The 23,179-nt window shown below is 42.7% G+C and overlaps 1 protein-coding gene across 7 annotated transcripts in view; it reads right to left on the bottom strand.

Moving 5' to 3' along the window:
* Positions 1-23,179, bottom strand: part of SCLY (selenocysteine lyase) — a 35,346-nt gene that overhangs the window by 5,235 nt on the left and 6,932 nt on the right. For 3 of the 7 annotated variants that reach the window (XM_032857632.1, XM_032857633.1, XM_032857638.1), the window contains exons 3-7: positions 22,475-22,575; positions 17,513-17,693; positions 10,182-10,309; positions 9,312-9,476; positions 8,287-8,393 (exon numbers count right to left, since the gene is read on the bottom strand). In XM_032857632.1, the coding sequence (XP_032713523.1) occupies positions 8,287-8,393; positions 9,312-9,476; positions 10,182-10,309; positions 17,513-17,693; positions 22,475-22,575 (682 nt within the window). Of the gene's footprint in view, positions 1-8,286; positions 8,394-9,311; positions 9,477-10,181; positions 10,310-17,512; positions 17,694-22,474; positions 22,576-22,984; positions 23,083-23,179 lie in introns of all 7 variants that reach the window. The other 4 variants (XM_032857637.1, XM_032857636.1, XM_032857635.1 and 1 more) reach the window with 2 other exon arrangements.

Genomic DNA, 23,179 nt, shown 5'->3' with positions numbered 1-23,179 from the left:
GGTCCAGGTACCATCGCCATGGCCCACCTGGGGCAACCCTGGAACAACCCCTGGGTGTCCTCAGGGATGATTCTGTCTGGACCCTTCTCCCGTGCAGGAGAAACCCCTCCTCCAGCTGCAGAGCCCAGGGCCCCCCTGTCAAACCCGGCAGGGGTCAGAGAGCCCAGTTCCACGATATTCCCATCAGCTGGCCAATCAGTTGCGCTCTTGACTGTCACGTGGGATGAATCGTGGGTTACTAGACACTGTGCATGTGCAGGAAGGGGCTGGGGGACCCCTGCAGACCAGAGGCTCACACTCTGACCTAACAAGCTGAAAACACAACTCTTCACTCTATTTTCAAGAAAAACAAAATAAATTGCTAACACCATAATTTTCTGAATTTTCAGTTTGGGCTGAAGTTTGCTTAAACCTTTGGAGCTGGCTGCTGCTTGCTGACCAGCAGATAACAAGATAAGTGAACAGGAACACAGGGCATTACAGGTAACATGATCCTGCTGATCTCCCTTTGACAAGTTCATTGGTCAGTTCTGTTCCTGGAGACGGGTTCTGGCACCTGGGGTGGTCTGGGGAAGAGCAAGGAGCTCTGCATGGAGAATCCAGATGTCTGAGCTTGTCCTACACATGGAGTCCTAATGTCATACCCTCTCCGCATCTCACATCCCTCATCTGCGGGATAGCACGGCCAGACCAACAGCATCTCTCAAGGTCTCTGCCCTGTGAGTGCCTGGAGGGGCTGCCCAGGTGGAAGAGCAGGGACCCTGTGTAGAACCCGGCACCTGTCCCATCCTCCCTCCCCCAAGCATTTGGTCAGCCACCTCTGCCTCCATTCTGGAGTTGTGCAAACCCTGCTTCCCACTCCTAGTCCCCATACTGAGCTACCCTATTAAGGTCTCCTGAACACATGGTGTTCTACTTTTTTTTTTTTTAATTAAGGATGATATATATTCATATGTGATTAAAAGAAATAATACAGAGACATCCCGTGTACCGATTACTCAGCTTCTCCCCAGTAACGCTGTGGTAGAAGATCACAACCAGGATAATGATGAGATATAGAACATTTCCACCCCCTCGAAGTTCCCTCCTGTTGGCCTTTTATACCTAGACCCACTTGCCTTCAGCCCCACACCTTCCTTAGCCATGGGCAACTGCTAATCTGTTCTCCATCTCTAATTCCATCATTTCAAGAATGTCGTATAGATGGAACCCTAGTTATCATTTGGGGGGACAGGCTTGTTCCATTCTCCATCATTCTGTGGACACTCCTTCCAGGCTGTTGTGCACATCAGCAGCTAATCCCTTTCCATTACTGAGCAGTGTCCACACAAACTGCCACAGCCTGTCAAGTCTCATTAAAGGACATCTGGGCAGTTGGCGGCCATTGCCAATGAAGCTGCTAGACACACTTGTGCGCAGGCTCTTGTGTGAACGCAAGTCTGCATGTCTCTAAGTGTCCAGGAGTGAAATTCCTAGATGTGATGGTGGGTGCATATCTAGTTTTAAGAGAAAATGCCAAGCTGTCTTCCAGAGCTGCTGTCCCATTGCCATTCCCATCGGCCACATTTGAGTGAAATATCTGTGTCATCAACGCACTCCGCTTTATCTCTGGTTTTTATTTTAGCTGTTGTGGTAGGTGTGATGTCTCACTGTGGTTTTAATTTGCATTTCCCTAACAGCTAAAAATGTTCCAGGTCTTTTCACATGCTTATTTGCTATATGTCTATCTTCTTTGGTGAAATGTCTGTGACTGTCTTTTGCCTTTATGTGACTGAATTGTTTGGGGGTGTTGGCTGTTGAATTTTGAGAGTTTCCTTTATGTACTCTAGATACTAGTCCCTTGAGGATATATTCTAGTGCACAGCTTGTCTCCTCTTAACAAATTCTTTTGCAGGGTGAAAGGTTTAAATTTTGATGAAGTTCAAGTACCAATTTTCCCTTTTATGGATGTTTTTGGTATCAAGTCTGAGATCTCTTTGCTAAGGCCTAGAGCCTGAGGATGTTTTCCTGGGTTTTTTTTTTTTCCCTAAAAGTTTAAAGTTTTTTGCTTCACATCTAAGTTCACATGTATCCTGAGTTAATATTTTACAAGGTGTGAGACTTGGGTTGAGGATCGTCTTCTGCCTGAGGATGTCTAATTGCTTCAGTGCCTTGGTAAGAGTGTCTTTTCTCCACCAAATTGCTTTTGTATCTTTGTCAAAAAATCACATGGGCATATTTCTGGTTGTATCTATTCTGTTCCACTGGTCTGCTTGCTGGGCTTTGATAGAAATTGGGCTAATCTGATTTATCAATTTGGGGAGAACTGACCTTTACAGTATTGAGTCTTTTGATCCATGAACATAGTATGTCTCTCCATGTATTTCGATCTTTGCTTTCTTCTAGCCACATTAGTAGTTGTCAGCTTGCAAGTCCTATATCTGAATATTTCTGAGTGATTATAAATCATACTGTATTTTAATTTTGTTGTTCAGATGTTCATTACCAGTATACAGAAATACACTCAATTTTTGTATGCTTCTCTTATAAACTGTGATCTTGCTGAATTTACTCATCAGTCCTAGGAGTTTTCTTATCTGTTCCTTGGGACAGAGACCATCATGTGATCTACAAAAAGGGGCAGTTTTACCTCTTCCTTTCCAATCTGTATTCCTTATATTTCCTTTTCTTGACTTCTGCACTGACTAGAACTCCCAGCCCTGCTGAAAAAGAAGTGAGAATGGACATCCTCATCTTGCTCCATAGAACATTCAGGCCTTTGCTATTGAGTGTGATGTTGACTGTAGGCTTTTTTTTGTAAATGCTCTTTCAAAGCTGAAGTTCTCCTCTAGTCATACTGTGAGAGTTTTTAATGAATGAATGAATGTTAAATCTTATTAATGCTTTTTCTGCATTAAATTATGTTATTTTTCTTCTTTTTTAAAGTAGGCTTCATACCCAGTGTGGAGCCTAGCACTGGGCCTGAACTCACAATCCTGAGATCAAGACCTGAGCTGAGATCAAGGATCAAACAACGGAGCAACCCAGGCACCCCAATTTTTCTTCTTTAATATGCTACATTACATTGATTGATTTTGAAATACTGAAACAGCCATGCATCCTTGGAACAAACTCCCTCATGATGCATATATTATTTTTATATATTGCTGAATTCCACTTGCTAATATTTTGTTAAAGACTTCTGATTCTAAGTTCATGAGAGATATGTGGTTCATAGTTTTATTTTTTTGTAACATCTTTATCTGGTTTTAGTATAAATTGATAAAATGAACCAGGGAAATGTTTTCTCCTCCTATTTTTCTGGATGAGACTGCAGAAAAATGGTGTTAATTCTTTAAATGTTTGGCAGGATTTTCCTGTAAAACTATCTGGACCTAGAGATTTCTTTTTGGGGAGTTTTTAAATTACAAAATTAATTTCCTTTTCCTAATAATTATAAAGCTATTTAAATGATCAAGTGTCCTATTAGGTAAGTTGTGGTAATTTGGTTTTTTGATGAAGTATTCCACTTCATCTAAATTGTCAAATTTGATATTGGCAATTTATTTCTTCTTTCCTTTTTTTGTCAGTCTTACTAGAAGTTTATCAGGTTTTAAAAAATTATTATTAAGTTTTTCTTTTCATTCCAGTGTAATTAAAATACATTGTTATGCTAGTTTTAAGTGTACAATATAGTGAGGGATTTGTCAGTTTTCTTAATATTTCTAAAAGGCTATTTCTTCATTTCAATTATTTTTTAAATATTATTTTTGTGTTCAGGGTGTCTGGGTGACTCAATTGGTTCAGCTCCTGACTTTTTGATTTTGGCTTGGGTCATGATCACAGGGTCATGGGATCAACCATTCCAAAAGACTCTGCACTAAGCAGAGAATCTCACCCTTTGTCCCTCCCACTGTTCTCATTCTCTCTCACTAAAAAGAAATAAATACAATATTTAAAAATTATTCTTGCTTTCAATTCCATTAATTTCTGTTCTCTAGTATTTCCTTATGTTTGCTTTGGAGTTATTTTGCTCTACTTTCTCTAAGTTTTTCAGGTGAAAGGTTATTGACTTCAGAGTAATCTTCTTTAAAAAAAATTTTTAAATTAAGATTTAAATTAAGATTTATTTATTTATTTAGAAAGTGCTTGTCAGTAGGGGAGAGGGAGCAAAGGGAGAGGGAGAGAGAGAACTCAAGCAGACTCCCCACTGAGCTCAGAGCCCAACATGGGGCTTGACCTCATGACCCTGAGATCATGACCTGGGCTGAAGAGTCAGATGCTAAACTGACTGAGCCACCCAGGTGCCCCAAGAGTCATCATCTTTTCTTAACACATACATTCAGTGCTATAAATTTCCCTCTCAGCCAGGCTTTAGCTGTCTCACAAATTTTGATAAGGAGTATTTTCATTTTCATTCATTTCGATGTATTTAATTCTTTTGAGTCTTCTTGTTTGACCCATGGTTTATGTAAAGGGAGTTGTTTGTTTCTAAGTTTTTGGAGATTTTCCTAGTACCTTCCAGTTATTGATTTCTCGTTTGATTTCACTGTGATGAAAAACGGTCTGTATGATTCCAGTTCTTCAAATGTAATGGTTTGTTTAATGACACAGGACATGGTCTATCTTAGTGTATCTTCTGTGACTCTTGTAAAGAATATGTATTTTGGGGACACCTTGGTGGCTCAGTCTGTTGATTATCTGCCTTCGGCTCAGGTCATGATCCCAGCATCTTGGGATCCAGTCCTGCCTCAGGCTCCTTGCTCAGTGGGGATCCTGCTTTCCCCTCAGCCTGCTGCTCCCCTTGCTTGTACTTTCTCTCAGTCTCTCTCTCTCTCTCCCTGGATCAAATAAAATCTTAAAAAAAAAATACATATTTTGCTGTTGCTTGATTCTGTTGTAGGGTGCAATGTTCTAAACACCTCAGTTAGGTCCTGTTGGTTGTTGGCTGTTAGTGAGTTCTTCCATATCCTGGCTGATTTTATCTAGTTGTTGTATTCACTGTGGAGGGAAGGGTAGGGAAGTCTCTATCTGTAATTGTGGATTTGTCTGTTTCTCTTTTCAGTTCAACGTTTTTGCCCCACATACTCTGCAGTTCTGTTGTGTACCCCATCACCATTTAGGATTGCTAGGCCTTCTTGGTGGACTGACTCTCATCAGTATATAATGCCCCTTTGTGTCTCTGGTAAAATGCTCTGCTCTAGAGTCTCCTTTATCTAATATATAGCCATTCCCACTTTCCTTTGATTGATGTTTTTTTGACACATACTTTTCCAGTTTAAATTTTCAACCTCCCTCTATCAATATATTTGAGGTGAGTTTCTTATAGGTATCACATATAGTTGACCCCTGAACAACCCAGGTTTGAACTGCATGGGTCCACTTGCATGCAGATTTTTTACAGTACTGTAAATGTATTTTCTTCTCCTTACAATTGTCTTAACATTTTCTTTTTCCTAGCATACTTTGTCGTGAGGATATAATATATAATAAATATAACACACAAAATAATGTGTTAACTGATAACTTATGTTGTCAGTAAGGCTTCCTGTCAACAGTGGGCTATTAGCAGTTAAGCTTTATGAGGTTAAAAGTTACACAGAGATTTTCAACTGTGCAGGGGTTTGACACACTAATCCCTGTGTTGTTCAAGGGTCAACTGCAGTTGGGGCTATTTTAGTTTTTTAACATTTATTGGAGAGAGAACAAGAGCATGCACACACAAGTACAAGTGAAGGGAGGGGCAGAGGGAGAGATTCTTAAGCAGACTCCCTGCTGAGCACGGAGCCTGATGCAGGGCTCAACCTCATGACCCATGAGACCACAATCTGAGCTGAAACCAAGGGTCACACGCATAACTGACTGAGCCACCCAAGCGCCCCAGTTGGGTCAATTAAAAAAAAAAAATCACTCTGTCGATCTCTGTCTTTTAATTGCTGTATTTAGACCATTTACATTTAATGTAATTAATGTTAGGGCTTAGGTCTCCCATTAAAAAAATTTTTTTTCCTGTTTGTTCTGTTTTTTGTTTCTCTGTTTTCTTCTTCCCACCTCTCTGTGAGTCATTTGAACATCTTTCAGAAGGTGAAGTGAACAAAAATCTTATCTCCTTTTACATAATTTTAGTCCTCCTCCATTTAAAATTATCTTAAATATTTCTTCGACATATTTTTTGAACCACACTCAGTGCTATAATTTTTGCTTACACCATCAAACATAATTTAGAAAACTTAAGACAAAAGCCTGTTTTACTTACCCATACTTTGCTTACCCTGCTCTTTCTTTCTTCTGATGTTCAAGTTTCCCTTTTTTTTACTACTTCTTTTCTGTTTAAAGAACTTCTTATAATCATTTTCAGCATAGGTCTTCTGGTGGAAAATTCTGTTAGTTTTTCTTTGAGACTGTTTTGATTTTTCCCTTTATTCCTGAAGGATATTTCTGCTGTGTATAGGATTCTGGCTTGACAAAGCTTTCAACACTTACAATTTATTGTGTCACTTCCTTCTGGCCTCCAAGGTTTCTGATGAGAAATACACCGCTATTTGAATTATTTTTACCCTGTAGGAAAGGTGTCATTTTTTTCTTCTGTCTGCTTTCAAGATTTTTTTCTTTGCCTTCCATTTTCAGAAACTATGTGCCTTGGCATGGATTTCTAGTGGTTTCTCCTGCTTGAGATTTGTTCAGTTTCTTGAGTCTGTAGGTTTATGTCTCTTGCCAAATTTGGGACGTTTGTAGCCATTATTTTTTCCAAGTTCTTTTTCATCCCACCTTTTCTCCTCTCTTCATAGGATGATTGTTAGATTTTCTGCTACTGTCCCCACAAGGTTCCTGAGGTGTGTTGTTTATCCTACCGCCCCCCCCCCCCAGTCTAGTTCCTCCCTGTTGCTTAGATTGCATAATTCTATTGTTCTCTTCCAGTTCAAGGGTTCTTTCCTTGAGCTGCTCTGTAGAACATCCACTGTGCTTATTTTAGTTGCTGTAGTTTTTAGTTCTAAAATTTGCACTTAGTTCTTCTTTACATTTTCTTTGTCCTTGTTGACACGTTCATGCATTTCAAGTATGTTTATAATTGCTCATTGAAGAATTTTTCCTGTGTCTGCCTGAGAATCTTTGTCAGATAATTCTGACGTGTTTGTCATCTCAGTGTCAGTACTGGAATCTATTCTCTCTCTCGCTCTCTTTTTAAAATTCAATTTAAGATCTTTTTTGTTCTTGATATGTTGAGTGGTTTTCGACTGAAACCTGGACATTTTCATATCATGTTATGAGAGTCTGGATGTTACTTAACCTTTCTGTTTTAGCTGGCTTCTTTTGATGCTGCTGTGGCAGGGGGAGGAATATGCCAGTTCATTGCTTCCAGGTGGAGGTTCCCTACTCAGCCTGTGTCAACACACAAGGGGAGGACACACCTTGGCAGAAAAGCTGTGGGTGGAAGCCCTTGTGGTCTCCACTGACCCCACAGTGGGGATACCTTGTTACTGGCTGGCAGGGGTGAAAGTCCTGGCTCCCTGCCAGGCCCTCTCTGACACACCTGGAGTGGGTATGGGAACATCTTGTTACAGGCTGCAGGTGAAAGTCTGGGCTCCCTATTCTGCCTTTGCTGGCATGGGTGGGGATGGCAACAGTTTACCATGTGGTGATTGGCCAGTGGAAAGTGGGTATTATCTAAAAGTTCTCTGAGTGCTGGGAAATGTGTCAGCCTGACAATCCACAGGCCTGTATCCCTGGGGCTACTAATACATTATATGCTAATTTAAAGAAAGGTCTCTGTCTGGCTAAGCTGTCCTGCTCCTGGTCCACTGTCCAGAGAGAGTTGGTTTTGGTTGGACATTTTTTTCTGTCCTCAGTGTATTTGAGTTACAGGCTTCCTCAGCTCTTAGTCAGGGATAAAGGAGGTGAATGAACACCCAGGGGACCCACTACCATGTTGTTCCTGTTTCTCCTTGTTGGAATGTCTGATAAAAGGTGTGGCCCTGGCACCACCTCATTCCCCGGGTACAATGTCAGCTTATATCACAGGGACACAGGAGCTGTCAGAAAGGAAGCCAGGTGCTCCTGTGCAACTCTGCTCATCCCATCATCATGAGAACAGCAGCACATCTCAGCCAGGAGGCCTCCAGCTTTGAATCATCCCGACAGAGACTGAAGATCTGTAAATGTGCAGAACCCATCAATGGAGCAAATTCAGACTCAGCAGTGATGTAGAAAGTGCCATTACAGTTCTTCCAAGAGACAAGGGAAGGTTACCACCCTCCAAGCCAACAGTTGGGCTGGTAGGTCTGAGACCTCATTAAACATCTATCTTACCCTGGCCTGAAATTCCGTTCTTGTCCACCTCCAAACAGCATAGGGTACAGAGGTGTAAGTTCACCAAGCCCTCGGACATAAAGTGCTCCAATCCTGGGACCGTAGAACTGAAAGGAAAAATCAGCCATTTATTCAACAAGAACCTTCTGAGTTCCCACTTTGTATGCACTCTGAGTGCTTAGAAGCACACAGAGAAAGATCCTGTACTGTATGGGCCCCACAGCTGTGCTACCTGTCACCACTCCAGACACGTCAGAGTCACAAACCTTGAGGGTGCAGGGCAGAGCCTGAACTCTTGTTCCTAGCCCGAGAGGGTTGACTGCACATCACAGAACAGAATTTGTAAAAGGAGATGGGCTGGAACTTGAGACTGTCGAGGGCTTTTCCTGGGTATGACTCCATGTTTTCAAACTGACACTTTACAAAAATCATTAAGTGCCACAGTGTCAGGTCAGCACACAAACTCCTTCGGAAACTAGCTGAGCACCATGCCTCAACACAGAGAACTAAAAATATTTCAGGTCCTAGTCAGCTGCCAGAAAGATGAGCAAAGTCTCAGAAGGGTCTTCACTCTTGTTTACTGTTTCCACTACCACCTTGGAGACGAGAGCTGCTAGAACCAAAACTTTGCATTCAGAAGCTGCACTTTAAATCAAGTTAGAGAAAGCAACATCTCGAGTCTCTCATCTTCTGTCCTGGGGGTGGGGCCTGTGAGTGGGCTGATGAGAGGTCTACAGGCACTCTGCCCAATACAGAGAATGCTCAGTATCTGGCTGAAGTCACCTGCCTCCCGTCTCCCCTGAGGCCTCCACACCCCTCCACAGCTCTGCCTGGCCACCCCCCTCTTGTCCCAGGTTGGGTTACTGCTGGTCTCTCCTCCTGCAGCTCGTGAGGGTGTGGGCTGCAAGTTTTGTCATTTCATCCCCTGAGAGCACTGGACAAAAAATGGATGATTGCTGGTGCTGTGGTTCTGCTCTAAGGTGAGCCTTGAGGTCATGGAGAGAAGGAGGCTTCTGTGGATGCACCTTGTGCCCCACGATGGTCAGGAAGTCCACGCCTAGGTCCTCCACATCCACGCGCCGTTTCCCCAGGGCCTGTGCCGCATCTGTGTGTAGCAGAATGACAGGCAGCCCGGAAGTTGCCCGCTTTTGGTTCAGGACTTTAATTCGCTGACTGATTTCAGAGATGGGCTGAAGTAGGGAAAAATAAAGAGTTGAATATGTTGCTTTAATTTCATGAAAACTGAATGAAAGAAATCAGGAGTCATTAATGAGGAGAGGAGGAAGAAGAGGGAAGAGGAGGAGGAAGGAGGGAGGAAAAGGAGGGAAAAGAAGGGAGAAGGAAGGAAGGAAGAAGGAAGGAGAAAGGAAGAAGGAAGAAGGAAGGAGGAAGTAAGAAAGAAGAAGGAAGAAGGAAGGAAGGAGGAAGGAGGAACAATGAAGGAGGAAGGAAGAAGAAGGAAGAAAGAAGGATGAAGAAAGAAGATGAAGACAATGACAAAGATGAAGATGAAAAAGATGAAGACGACAAAGACAATGAAGATAAAGAAGAAGAAGAAAAAGAAGAGGCCTCAGGAGAGATGCATGAGAATATCAAGTAGAGCCTGGACCCCCTTCATTCCTCACTAGACTTTTTTCCCTCCTCACTAGATTTTCTTAGAAGGATAACTAACTCAGGGCGCCTGGGGTGGCTCAGTTGGTTAAGTGTCTGTTTTCAGCTCAGGTCATGATCCCGGGGTCCTAGGATCCAGTACTGAGCCAGGCTCCCTGCTCAGCAGGGGGCCTGCATCTCCTTCTGCCTGTCACAGCCCCTGCTTGTTCTCTCTCTCTCTCTCTGACAAGTAAATACATGAAATCTTTGAGGGAAAAAAAAAAAAAAAAGGATATCTAACTCACCATGATGACTCCCGTCTCGTTATTGGCCAGCATGATAGTCACAAGGCACGTGGCCGGGCGGACAGCTGCCAGGATGTCCTCAACCTCCACCTGACCATTCACCTTGGACACTGGCACAAAGGTGACCGCTGAGGGAAAAACACATAAACCAAGGTTAATCTTATAAAATAACCTGTTTGGGAAGTTCATTTAGATACAGCCTAAGAAAAGCATTCTCCACATTTTAAAAGTAATTTATTGTAAAAGTTCAGGAAATGGTAAGGGCCCACAAGGAGGTAATACACTTTTAGTTCATGAGAGCATCTATTTAAATTTTTTTTTTAATTTAATTCCAGTATAATTGACATACAGAGTTATATTAGTTCTGGGTCTACAATATAGTGATTCAACACATCTATCCATTACTCACTGCTCTTCACGGTAAATGGACTCTTAATCCCCATCACCTATTTCCCCCATCCCTCCACCCACATGCCCTCTGGTAACCATCACTGTGTTCTCTATATTTAAGTCTGATTTGGGGGTTTGTCTCTTTTTTAATTTGTGTGTTTTCTTAATTAAATTTCACATATGAATGAAACTATATAGTATTTGTCTTTCTCTGACTTATTTCACTTAGTACTATACTCTCTAGATCTATCCATGTTGTTGCAAACGGCAAGATTTCCTTCTTTTTTATGGCTAAGTAATAGTCCATTATAGATACCACATCTTCTTCCATCTATCAATGGAGACTTGGGGTGCTTCCACGTCTTTGCTATTGTAAACAATGCTGCAATAAACATAGGGGTGCATATATCTTTTTTCAAATTAGTGTTTTCATATTCTTTGGGTAAATACCAAGTAGTGTGATCACTGGATCATATGATAATTCTACTTCTAATTTTTTAAGGAACCTCCATACTGTTTTCCACAGTGGCTGCATTCAATTTGCATTCCCACCAATACACAAGTGTTCTTTTTGCTCTACATTCTTGCCAACCTTGTTTCTTGTGTCTTTGATATTAGCTATTCTGATAGGTGTGAGGTGATAGCTCATGTAGTTTTGATTTGCATTTCCCTGATGATGAGCGACACTGAGTATATTTTCGTGTGTCTGTTGGCCATCTGGATGTCTTCTTTAGAAAAATGTCTGTTCGTTGTTTTAATTGGATTATTTGGGTTTTTTTGGTGTTGAATTGTATGAGTTCTATGTATATTTTGGATATTAACATTTTATCAGATGTCATTTGCAAATACCTCCTCCCATTCAGTAGGTTGTCTTTTTGTTTTGTTGATTATTTCCTTTGCTGTGTAAAAGCTTTTTATTTTGGAGTAGTCCCAACAGTTTATTTTTGCTTTTGTTTTTCTTGCCTAAAGAGATGGATCTTGAAAGAAGCTGCTATGCCAATGTCAAAGAAATTACTGACTGCTCTCTCTTCTAGGATTTGTATGTTTGGGTCTCACGTTTAGGTCTTTAATCCATTTTGAGTTTATTTTTGCATAGTTTGTAAGAAAGTGGACCAGTGTCATTCTTTTGCCTGTAGCTGTCTAGTTTCCCCAACACCATTTGTTGAAGAGACTGTCTTTTTCCCATTGCATATTCTTTTCTGCTTTGTTGAAGATTAATTGACCATATAGTTGTGGGTTTATTTCTGGGGTTTCTATTCTGTTCCATTGATCTATGTGTGTATTTTTGTGCCAGTACCATACTGTTTTGATTACTTCAACTTTGTAGTGTATCTTGAAATCTGGGATTGTGTTACACCTCTGGTTTTGTTCTTCTTTTTCAAGATTCCTTTGGCTATTTGGGGTCTTTTGTGGTTCCATACAAATTTTAGGATTGTCTTTTCTAGTTCTGTGAAAAATGCTATTGGTATTTTGATAGAGATTGCATTAAATCTGTAGATTGCTTTGGGCAGTACGGACATTTTAACAAATTTGTTTTCCCAATTCATGAGCATGGACTGCCTTTCCATTTGTGTCATTTTCAATTTCTTTCATCAACTTTAGTTTTCAGAGTACAGGTCTTTTACCTCTTTGGTCAGGTTTATTCCTAGGTATCTTACCATTTTTGGTGCAATTGTAAATGAGACTGTTTTCTTCATTTCTCATCCTGCTGCTTCATTATTAGTGTATAGAAATGCTATGGGATTCTGTATTTTGTATTCCACAACTTTACTGAATTTGTTCATCAGTTCTAGTAGTTTTTTGGTGGAGTTGTTAGTGTTCTCTATATAGAGTATCATGTCGATTGCAAATAGTGAAAATTTTACTTCTTCCTTACCAACTTAGATGACTTTTTTTTTTTTTTTTTTTTTTGGTCTGATTGCTGCAGCTAGGACTTTTAGTACTGTTTATTTTTTGCATACCTATACTGGTTTTTGATTTGTGGTTACAACTAGGTTTAAATATAACATCTTATGCATAATAGCACTTTGTAATAAGTTGATGGTTGAACTCATTCTTAAATCACTAAATTTTTCCTCCTCTCCCCCACACATTTTGGGTATGTGGCGTCATACTTTACATCCTTTTATTTTATGAATCCTTTGACTGGTTTTTATATATACTTAATTTACTGCTTTTGTGCTTCCTACTTTTCTTATTTGTATTTATGGTTTTTCTTTTCTACAAAGAGAGTCTCCCCCCACCACCCTTTAAAATTTCTTATAGGGCTGGTTAGGTGCTAGTGAATTCTTTTAACTTTTGTTTGTCTGTGAAACCCTATCTCTCTTTTTATTCTGAATAATAGGCTTGTTGGATAGAGTATGTTTGGCTGCAGGTTTTTTTTCTTCAGCACTTTGAAGGTATCATGCCACTCTCTTCTGGCCTGCAAAATTTCTGCAGAAAGATCAGCTCACAGCCCGATTGGGTTTCCCTGGTATGTAACTGTTTCATCTTGCTGCTTTTACAATTACCTCTTTATCACTACTTTTTTTGCCATTTTAATTGCTATGTATCTTGGTGTGGACCTACTTGCATTGATTTGGTGGGAGCTATCTGTCTCCTGGATCTGGATTTCTGTTTCCTTTCCCAGATTTGGGAAGTTTTTAGCTATTATTTTTTCAAATACATTTTCTGTCCCCTTTTCTCTCTCTTGTTCTTCTAGAATTCCCTACAATGCCAATGTTATTACTCCTGATGGTGTTGCTGAGTTCCCTTAATCTATGTTCATTTTTTATTATTCTTTTTTCTCACTTATGTTCAGTTTGAATGCTTCCCATTACTCTGTCCTCCAGGTCACTGACCCATTCTTCTACTTCCCCTAGTCTGCTATTTATCCCCTCTAGCATATTTTTAAGTTACTGAGTTTTTCCATCTCCTCTTGGTTCTTTTTAATGTTTTCTCTTTATTGAGGGTTTCCCTGAGGTCCTCCACGTTCTTCTCAAGTCCAGTGAATACCTAATGACCATTACTTTAAATTCTCTATCAGGCATATTATTTATTTCCGTTTGATTTAGCTCTCTTGCTGTGATTGTGTCCCGTTCTTTCCTTTGGGACAGATTCTTCTGTCTCCTGATTTTGTCTAACTCTGTCTGTTTCTCCATTTCTGTGTGTCAGGAAAGTCAGCTATGTCTCCTGCTCTTGAAATTAGTGGCCTTATGAAGGACAAGTCCTGTAGTGCCCTCCTATGTGGTGTTCCCTATTCATTAGAACCTAGAGCTTCAGGAGTGTCTCCTATGTGCACCCTGCTATTGTAGCATTTGCCTTCAGTCCCAACTGTCTGCAATGGCTGTCTTTACCTATTGTAGACAGGGTTTGGTCCCTGTGTTGTTAATGCATGGGTCTGCAGGAAAACATGGCGGTGGGACATGCAGTGCCAGAAAGGTCTGCACCAGTCCCCTGCAGGAAGGAAACTGCTGCTGCCCAAGAAAACTATCCAGGCCAGGATGGAGGATGTAGATCCACAGAAGAGTGTGGGGGTGGGGTACACTGCTAGCAAGCTAGGTGGAGAGTGTTATACTATACTGGTTCCCACAAGTGTCCATGTATCCAAACTGGGGGATGGAGGAGGGAAATGGCTCCCACCAGCTCCTTTGTTCTTGGAGAAGTCTCCCAAAAGACACTACCTCTCCAGCACACACTCTGAGATTAGTAAATAAATCTCCTTCCCATACACCCAAGGAGTTGATCAAACTGCTGTTTCTATACTATATCTCCAGGAGGGTGTTAGCTCTACTATCTCTGTAAGGGCAGGGCCTCAGTTTCCTCTTGGGTCTCCTAGCTCTTCCAGAGCCAAGCCTGTTGATTTTTACAGTTCTAGGTGTTAAGCCCCACTGATTGTAAGAACTCATGAAGTGAGGCCCCTCTAGTTTTCAAAGCCAATATTATGTAGATCCATCTTCCCAGGGCAGGTTCTTCACACCTGGGGTGCCTGGATGGGGTCTGCTCCTCTCCCCTCGCTGAGCCCATGTTGTCCCTCCCCACCATGCAGTTCCACGGGTCCATCTGGCTTCCAACCGTGTCTTCACCTTTCCTACCCTCTTTGATGTAGCCTCTTCTCTATGTTTAGCTGTGGAGAATTTGTTCTGTCAGTCTTCAGGTCACTTTGGGGGGTATCTACACTGATGGGGATGTTATCTAGGTGGATCCATGGGACAAGGTAATCCTAGGATCTTCCTAGTCCACTATCTTTATGAGAACACCTTAATGGACCAAAGTACTTAACCTTCACTCACTTGACACTTAGCATTCATTAATCACCTACTAGGTTCTAGGCACTGCTCCAAGCTCTTATAATCTCATCACCTCAGACGAATAAATGAAGGTGATTGAATCAAGATTTTGGTTCAAAATGATATAAGATAAATGTATCCCCTCTCCCCTCAAGATCCAAAATGAGAGAACAAATATTTTCTAAATTAGGGGTATCCTCCTGTGGGCAAGGAATTTTGAGGAATTCCCAGAATACAGAAAGATGATAGCATTAGATTAATAAGAATAGGAAAAAAACACTCAGAACAGTAATAGGCGAAAACCATGACCAGATCTAGTGATCATCCAAGTGCTGGGTGCACAGTGTGGAGTGTTGGGAGGGAGAACTGCGTGGCAGTCAGAGGCTGGGTGTCATGACCTAGCTACCAGCTACCTCACAGGTGGGCAGCAGAAGCACTGGCAGTGACTGAGAAAGAGCACACGTGCCCAAGAGAGGACCGGCAGGCCAGGGCGGGCTCCAGGGATAGGGCAGAGACCAGCAAGAGAAGGGTGGAGCTCATGTATCCATTACAAGACTCCAAGGAGAGCAAAAGAAGGGCCACTCTGGCCAGGATTACTCGTCATGGGGATGCCTGGGTGGCTCAGTAGGGTAAGTGTCTGCCTTCGGCTCAGGTCATGATCCCAGGGTCCTGGGATTGAGCCCCAGGTCGGGCTCCCCGCACAGTGGGGAGTCTTCTTCTCCCTCTCTTTCTGCCCCTCCCCCTGCTCATGCTCTCTCTTGCAAATAAAAAAATACTTTTTTAAAAAAAGTATTACTCATCTTCTTATTAAGCACATGAAAGGATGCTTAACATCCAACCATCAGGGTAATGCAAATCAAAACCAGGAGATACCACTGCACATCTCCAGGATAGCGGCAATAAAAGATAATGACAATCGCAAATGTTGTCAAGGATATGGAGAAATAGGAATCCTCGGGTCCTGCTGGAAAAACATCAAAGGGTGCAGCTACTTGGGAATACAAAAGTCAGCTCGAAAGGTTAAACACAGAGTTAACCTGTGACCCAGCTGTGCCTCTCCTGGGTGTAAGTCCAAGAGAAATGAAAACATACATCCACACAAGAACTTGTACACAAAGGTTCATAACGGCATTAGTCATCATGCCAAATGATCGTCAAAGGTTCATCCACATAAATAATGTATTATTTATAGAGACTGGAATTCACATAAAATGGAATATTATAAATCCATAAAAAGAAATTAAGTACTCGTACATGCTCCATCATGAATGAACCTTGAAAACATGCTAATTGAAAGAAATCAGTCAAAAAGACCACATGTTCTCTGATTCCATTCTCACGAAAGTCCTATGAAATAGGGCAATCTTTAGAGATGGACATGGATTAGTGGTTGCCTGGGGGTGAGGCAAATGGAGAATTACAGTGGGTGGGCACAAAGTTTTGGGGGGTCATGAAATGTTCTGTAACTGATTATGATGACGGTTACTCAAGTGGGTGAATTCACTAAGAACCACTGAATGAGAGAGGGAGAAGCAGAATCCCCAGTGAGCAGGGAGCCCCATGCAGGACTCAATCCCAAGACCCTGGGATCATGACCTGAGCTGATCGCAGCTGCTCAACCGATTGGGCCACCCAGGGGCCCCAAAATCTGTGTAATTTAAGCAGGAGGTTAAATGCAACAGCAAATAAGAATGATTCATTGCTCTTCCCTGTAAGTACGGAAAAGTAAGAAAGACGGGGGATAAAAAGGCAGCAGGGATTGAAAGGAACAAGAGCTGAAATAAGAACGTCAGATTTGATCTCTCTCTCTCTTTTTTTTTTTTTTTTCAGTTAATGTAGTGCATCTAGGTAAGACCAGAAAGAGAAAAACTCCTATAGTAGTCGAACAGGAAAACCCAGAAAGGCTTCACAGTCAAATGGAGCACTATGGTGCTTTAATCTGGGTGATAGAAGTACTTTCCCTCGATCCACTTTTAGGTTTCCAAGCAGATCAGAGAAGCTGAGGGGAAAGTCACTTTGCTTCAAGGAAAGCATTCACCTCGGCTATCTTGGGCCGGGGGAAAGGGCTCTTAGTTTTCAAAAGTCCGTGGTCTGTGCCCGGTGTCTCGAGGCTTCCTCGCATGGGAAAAGTGAAAGGTCAGAGCCACTGCTCTTGCCCACCAAGCTCGGCCAACCCCTCAGGCTGCCTGTGGGCTGTCTGCCCCTGCGCCCATTGGCGAGAACCCCTTCCTGTGCAGAGCTGAAGTCATCCAGCAAGAGCACATTTATTCTGGTGTTTGCCCCCTGACGCTGATGTCCACCCCTACTGCTGATGTCTATCTGACCCTTGTTCTTCCCACCCGAAGAAGTGGAAGCCAAGACTTAATCCTTAAAATCCAAATGAAAAGCACTGTGTAGCATTTATAGGCTTATTATTTCATGCGTATATATTCATTATACACAAGAATCTGAAGTATCATTCATTCAGTTGCTAGATCCAGACTAGACTAGAGCTGCATGGTGATGACCCATTTCTTCCCTAGGGGACACTCTGGCAGCATTCCCAGCTCCCGTGTCCGGACAGGCTGTGTAACCCTTGCACCTGCTGACCTCCAGGGAGGCTGCGAGTGGAGGGTAAATGATTCACCAGGTCCCGGAATCAGTGTGTGGCGGTAGGCGGAGCTGGTCACTCACCGGCCGCTCCTTCTTTGAGCAGGTGCTCCAGGGGTAGGCGGATGGAGTCGTGTTCCACGGTGCAGGTGATAAGATGGGGCGCGGCCCCATCCAGCGGGCTGCACAGCTCGGCCGGGCTCCCCGCAGAGGGGCGGGTTTGGTGGAAATGTTTCACCATGGAATGGATTACTAAGTTGTTGGACTGCAGAGAGCAGAAAGAGCATTTACGAGACCTGGGCTAAGGGGAGGGCCACGGCGACACTTTCTCAGCCTTCATTTTCCTCGTGGCTAATGTTTAAAAAAGGGAAAAATGGTCTCAAAGTCATACATCTTCCAAATGGCCAATGACAAAACCTTCCAAAAAGGTCAGAATTCATTTCCAGTCAATTAATGCCTGTCTTATTAAGCAATGTTATGAATTTTTCAATTTTATAAATTGAAAAAGCAGGTACCCACTGCTGATGGGAGTATAATCTAGCATATGAAGGGCCATTTGGTGTATCTGTCAAATAAGCCCTCTGACCCAGCATGTCTGTGTCTTGGACTTGATCCTATCACTACACTTGCATAGAAGCAAAATGAGATACAGAAAGGTCCTTATTAGGTATAGCACTGTTTGTAATAACATTGGAAAGCCCTTCAGTGTCCACCAATAAAGGGATTTGTAAGTGCCCAATGGACACCAAGGAATAAACATCAAGGAAAAGCTTTATGTGTAGAGACCCAAAGATCTCAAATAGAAATATACTTCATAAATAATAATACAAAAAAAGGTTGCAGACATTATATACAGTATTCTACCCAATTTGTATATAAAGGGGGAAATATAAACGCATTTGCTCCTTATGCAAAAATATCCTGGAAAGGGTACACAGGGAAGGAGATTAGAATATATAAATCTACATAGTTATTTGCTTTTAACGCAGAGACTCTCTGGAAGACACCAAGAAGCTAACAATATTGGTTTCCTATAGCCAGAGTGGATAACATAAGAGTACAGGGTAGGAGAAGACTTTAAAAACAAAACAAAACAAAACAAAACAAAAACTTTTCTCTTATTTTAAATTATAACATATATACAGGAAAGTGTATAAAACATAAACCTAAGTTTAACAGAGAAATGAGGCAGCGAAGACTGAATGACTGTTACCTGATCAAGACAGTGGACACTGCCCCACACAGAAGCACCCGGGGGGTCCTCGCAGTCACTGTCCCCTCTCCACCCCCGCGGAGCTGTCTCCCACACTGATATGTACGGAAATCATTCCCGATTTTCTGGATACTCTGACTTCCTAAGCAAACACCTGTAAACAGTACTGCTTATTTTGTCTCTTTTTGACCTTGGCACGAGTAGAACTGAACAAACTTTTTCTCGGTAAAGATCCAATCCCTTGGAGCATTTGGGGGACCCCACAATTAGGGGGACAGAGCCTGCACTGGGCTGAAGCGCCCACGTGCTGCTATTCTGCATGCAGAGGACTTAAGACAGTATCCAGCTGGGGGGGGGCACCAAGGCAGCCCACGCTGTGGCTCACTGATGGGTGACATGTGGGATCAGGTAACAGGGAGGAGGTGGTCAGGGACCCACAACTCAGATGGGTTTCTTCACCCAGTGGCAGCTTCCGGAGAGGTCCCGGGGCACATCCTTGTGGGAAACACTGCTGCCCCATACAGCCATTCTATCCAGAAGACAGGTTCCCTGGGGGCTCCCACGGCTGGAGAGTCCCCACAACCCCATCTGAGGCCACCATGGATGGCAGTGTAAGAGGTGTAAAAGGTGTAAAAGGTGACCCAATGACTGTGAACAGGATGGAGATACCCAAGATCCTCCCATGTGCCACATATGTCCGTCGGTTGCTGCTGAAACCTGGAAACGGCTGCCCTGCCCTGGGCCACAGCGGGAGTGCAGGGGCCTTGGTGGGAAACAGTAGGTCCCATCTGAAAATGAACCGTGTTCTCAAAGACCACAAATGTCCTTGGCACCAGATGAGACCAGGATGGCCCTACCAAGCAGCTGAGGCCGAGGCAGCTCCTTGTGGGCCACCAAGAGCCTGGCCCCAGGGGTGGGCATGGGGCCCAGGGGCGTGGTGGCAGCTTCCTGACCCGTCACTCAAGATCCCTGTGCACTGCTGCAGGTGGCCATGTGACAACATATTAACATTGGGCCGTGCTAATTTTGAGGGACACTTGGACTGCTGTTTCGGGCTGTCAGGAATGGTCTTCACCTGGCCCTGGTGCAGATGAGCCTCACTTGTCTAGGCTCCACCCTGGGGGCGGGACTGCTGGCCCCAGTGCAGGCTCTCATCCTCAACTTGACCAGATAGTGCCAACCCCTTTCCCCAAATGGCATTCCAGCCTGTGCTCTGCCATATGTGAGTGCTTCCGGCTCTACGTCCACTGTCCACACTTACTACCACTGCAATGCTCAATTTCTATCATTCTTATGGGCATGCAGAGGTGTCTTGATGTTTTTTACTCTGATAACGACACCAAGTATTTTCACCTATAGAAACTGGGCTTCTGCTTGGTGAAGTGCATACTCGAGTTTCTTGCCTGTATTTCCATGGGGTTACCTGCCTTTATATCCTAGATGCTAGTCTTTTGTCAGTTAAATGTTGTGAATGTCTTCTGCCATTGTCTCGCTTGTCTTTTTGTTTTCTTCATCGTACTCTTTGATGAAGTAAACTCTGTTTTGTGGCCTTAGTGGTGGCACAATTTATCAGCCTTCTCCTTTGTGGTTAATGTTTTCTGTATTGTGTAAAAGAAATTCATTGTTCTTAATCATCACAAAGATATAAGCTTATCACCTGAAAGCTTTCTAAATTTTATTCTTCATAAGTAGGTATTTATTATACCCAAAGTTATGATTATTATTTTGTTATGAAGCAGAAATCCAATTTCCTTTTTCTTTGTGAATATACAGTTGTCCCAGCACCATTTACTGGAGACCATTCATTCCTCCTGCTCTCTTAGACTGCCTTAGTCATATATGGTGATCATATAATCTACCGTCTGAGCCAGAAAAAGTTAAGAATAAGAGGGTACTATTCAATTATGTCAGGACAACAGGTACATCCCGGGACTGTCCTGAGCAAACCAGGATGTGTGGCTACCCAGTCATATGACAAATGCTGACATGTGCACGGTGCTGTTTCTGGTCTACTGTCTGTCCCTGCCTGAAGATCACCTGCCTTAATTAGTAGAGCTTTACAGACAGCTGGATGTCTGGTGGAGCAAGTCATTTCACTATGTTCTTAATCTTCCAGAAGTCTTGACAGTTCTTGGCCATATAAATTAGCTTGTGAGATTCCACCAAAAAAGCCTCAGGATTTAGACTGCGGTTGCACACCGGATCTACAGATCTACTGAGGTGGTTAGAACACTGGGTCTCGGGATCTGGGAGCACGGGGAATTGCTCCATTTATCAGAGCTTCTTTGAAGGTGGTGTGCACTAATATTCCTATTACTTTCCTAGTGCGGCCAAGTCGATGAAAACGGTCTTACAAATTCTTTTTTGTAATATTTATTTCTTAAGTATTTGTTATTTTTTGTGCTCTTGTAAATACCAGAAACCGCTAGAAACTCAGAGATGGTTGGCAACTGAGAGGATCACACTAATGCTCCAGCAAGGTTTGACTTTAAATGGAACACATTTCTCTCCTCCTCATTCTTGAAACAACCCATCCCCTTCTCTTGCTTTTCTGTAGAATCCTTTGTTCTAGGAACTTGGCATCGATACTCAGTAATGAGACTCGGATGGCCAGCGCCGACGCTGGTCATGAGACCACTATGGAGACCTGAGGAACCCGGCCGGCAGGATGCACCAGACTCCTATCGAGGCTGCCCGGGCCCTATAGTTTCCTACGAAAGCCCTCAGCCTTTTCCCCCGCGTGGGTCTGCCATTCTGAAGGCATTAGCCTGCTACAGCGTCATGTGCCTGGCGAGGTAATAAACTATTGTTCCTCTTTATCCCCAAACTCCGTCTTCATGTCACATTTTGGCTCCAGAGCAGAGATCGATTTTTGACAATACACCTGCTTGTTGCTGGTATAAAAAACACGATTGAGTTTTGAATCTAATAACTGCTAAATTTTCTTATTAACTCTTTAATCTGGCTGCAGATTCTCTGGGGTTTTCCATGTGGACAGTCACATCACCTGTGGGTGACAGTCATGCCCTCCTTCCCAGAAAGGGAGACAGAAATTACTGTTTGAGCAGAAGCCTGTATTTCTATCAGTCTAAAAGTACATCTGCAATGGGTCATAAACCTCAAACTTCTTTTTAGAAAATTCTTTTTAGAAAATTTTATTTATTTATTTGACAGAGAGAGAAAGCAAGAGAGGGAACACAAGCAGAGGAAGTGGGAGAGGGAGTAGCAGACTTCCCACTGAGCAGAGGGCCTGATGTGGACCTCAATCCTAGGACCCAGGGATCATAACCTGAGCCAAAGGCAGATGTTTAACAACTGAGCCCCCCACCCATGAAAAAGCAGTAAATTTAGAAAAACAGATCGAAGTAATATGGCAACACCGTTGGATCTAGGTAGGAGACACACGGGTGTCTATTTTCTTACTCTTAAATTTCCGAAATGTTTGAAGTTGTTAGTGTTACTAAATGTAAAGGGTGGTTGGTGATTGTAACTGACATAAGAGAAGACTCTGAAATCAAACTCTTCATAAGGCAAACAATTTAGTAGGGATTTAAAGGGATAATTCCAGGGCAAAAAGAAGGGGAAACTCTCTGTTGAAATAAACTCTCTGTTGAAGTTAATTTACACATTATGTTACAAATATCCTACCAGCCACCTGGAATTTACTTTTAGGATAAATACTGACTAACTATATGAAGCTAATTTGCAAAAGAGAAAGACCAACACCAAGCATACCTCTTCTTTTAAAAAAATAATACCAAATAGGAACCATGTATACATACCTTACATATAATTGACAGTTAAAAGACTGCGAGCCTGTTTAGAAACTTTACCTCGGTGCCCCCGGAAGTGAAGATTATGTCCTGAGGTTTCCCACCTATCATCTTCGCGACGTTCTCCCGAGCTGTGTCAATAATGTCCTTGGCCTTCCTACCTTGAGAAACCAGAATGAGAACTCATTAGCATCACTTTACCAAGCCCAGTAAACACATGCTTAAAAGAACAACCAGACAGACATGGGGCGCCTGGCTGGCTTGGTTAGTGGTGGAGACTTTGAGCCTCATACTGGGTATAGATGACTTAAAAATAAAATCTTAAAAAAAAAAAAAAAAAAAAAAGAACCAGACACGCAGGAACAACTCTAAGTGGGCAATTCTAAGATGACCCATTGTCCCGCTAATGTGAACACAATAGGCCACATCCTAGGAATAAGCTGGAGAAGAGGCAGCAGCAAGATAGGAGCAACTCAGTGACACCTACTGAGACTTAGTAAGAAGTGGAAACAGATGGGGGGGGGACGCGCGGGAACCCTAAAATCCCCAAAGACATGGGCTTCCTCTTACCGGATGCTACAGGAGAGGGGAAGCTGGGGCCATCTGCCTTGCTTCCCATTCATCAAGACAGGAGGGTGGAGGGATGAAATAATTTGCTTAAGATCACGCTGCAAAACAACAAAAATAAGCAAAAAGAATGCTGGTGACTCCTCAACACAAGGCACGGTGCTGCGTCTCAGCGCAGGCCCCCGGGGGCCACAGGAG

Source organism: Lontra canadensis, unplaced genomic scaffold, assembly GCF_010015895.1.
Source record: "Lontra canadensis isolate GAN:19392208 unplaced genomic scaffold, GSC_riverotter_1.0 scaffold13, whole genome shotgun sequence".
Taxonomy (NCBI): Eukaryota; Metazoa; Chordata; class Mammalia; order Carnivora; family Mustelidae; genus Lontra; species Lontra canadensis.
This window is presented reverse-complemented; position numbering and strand designations above follow the sequence as displayed.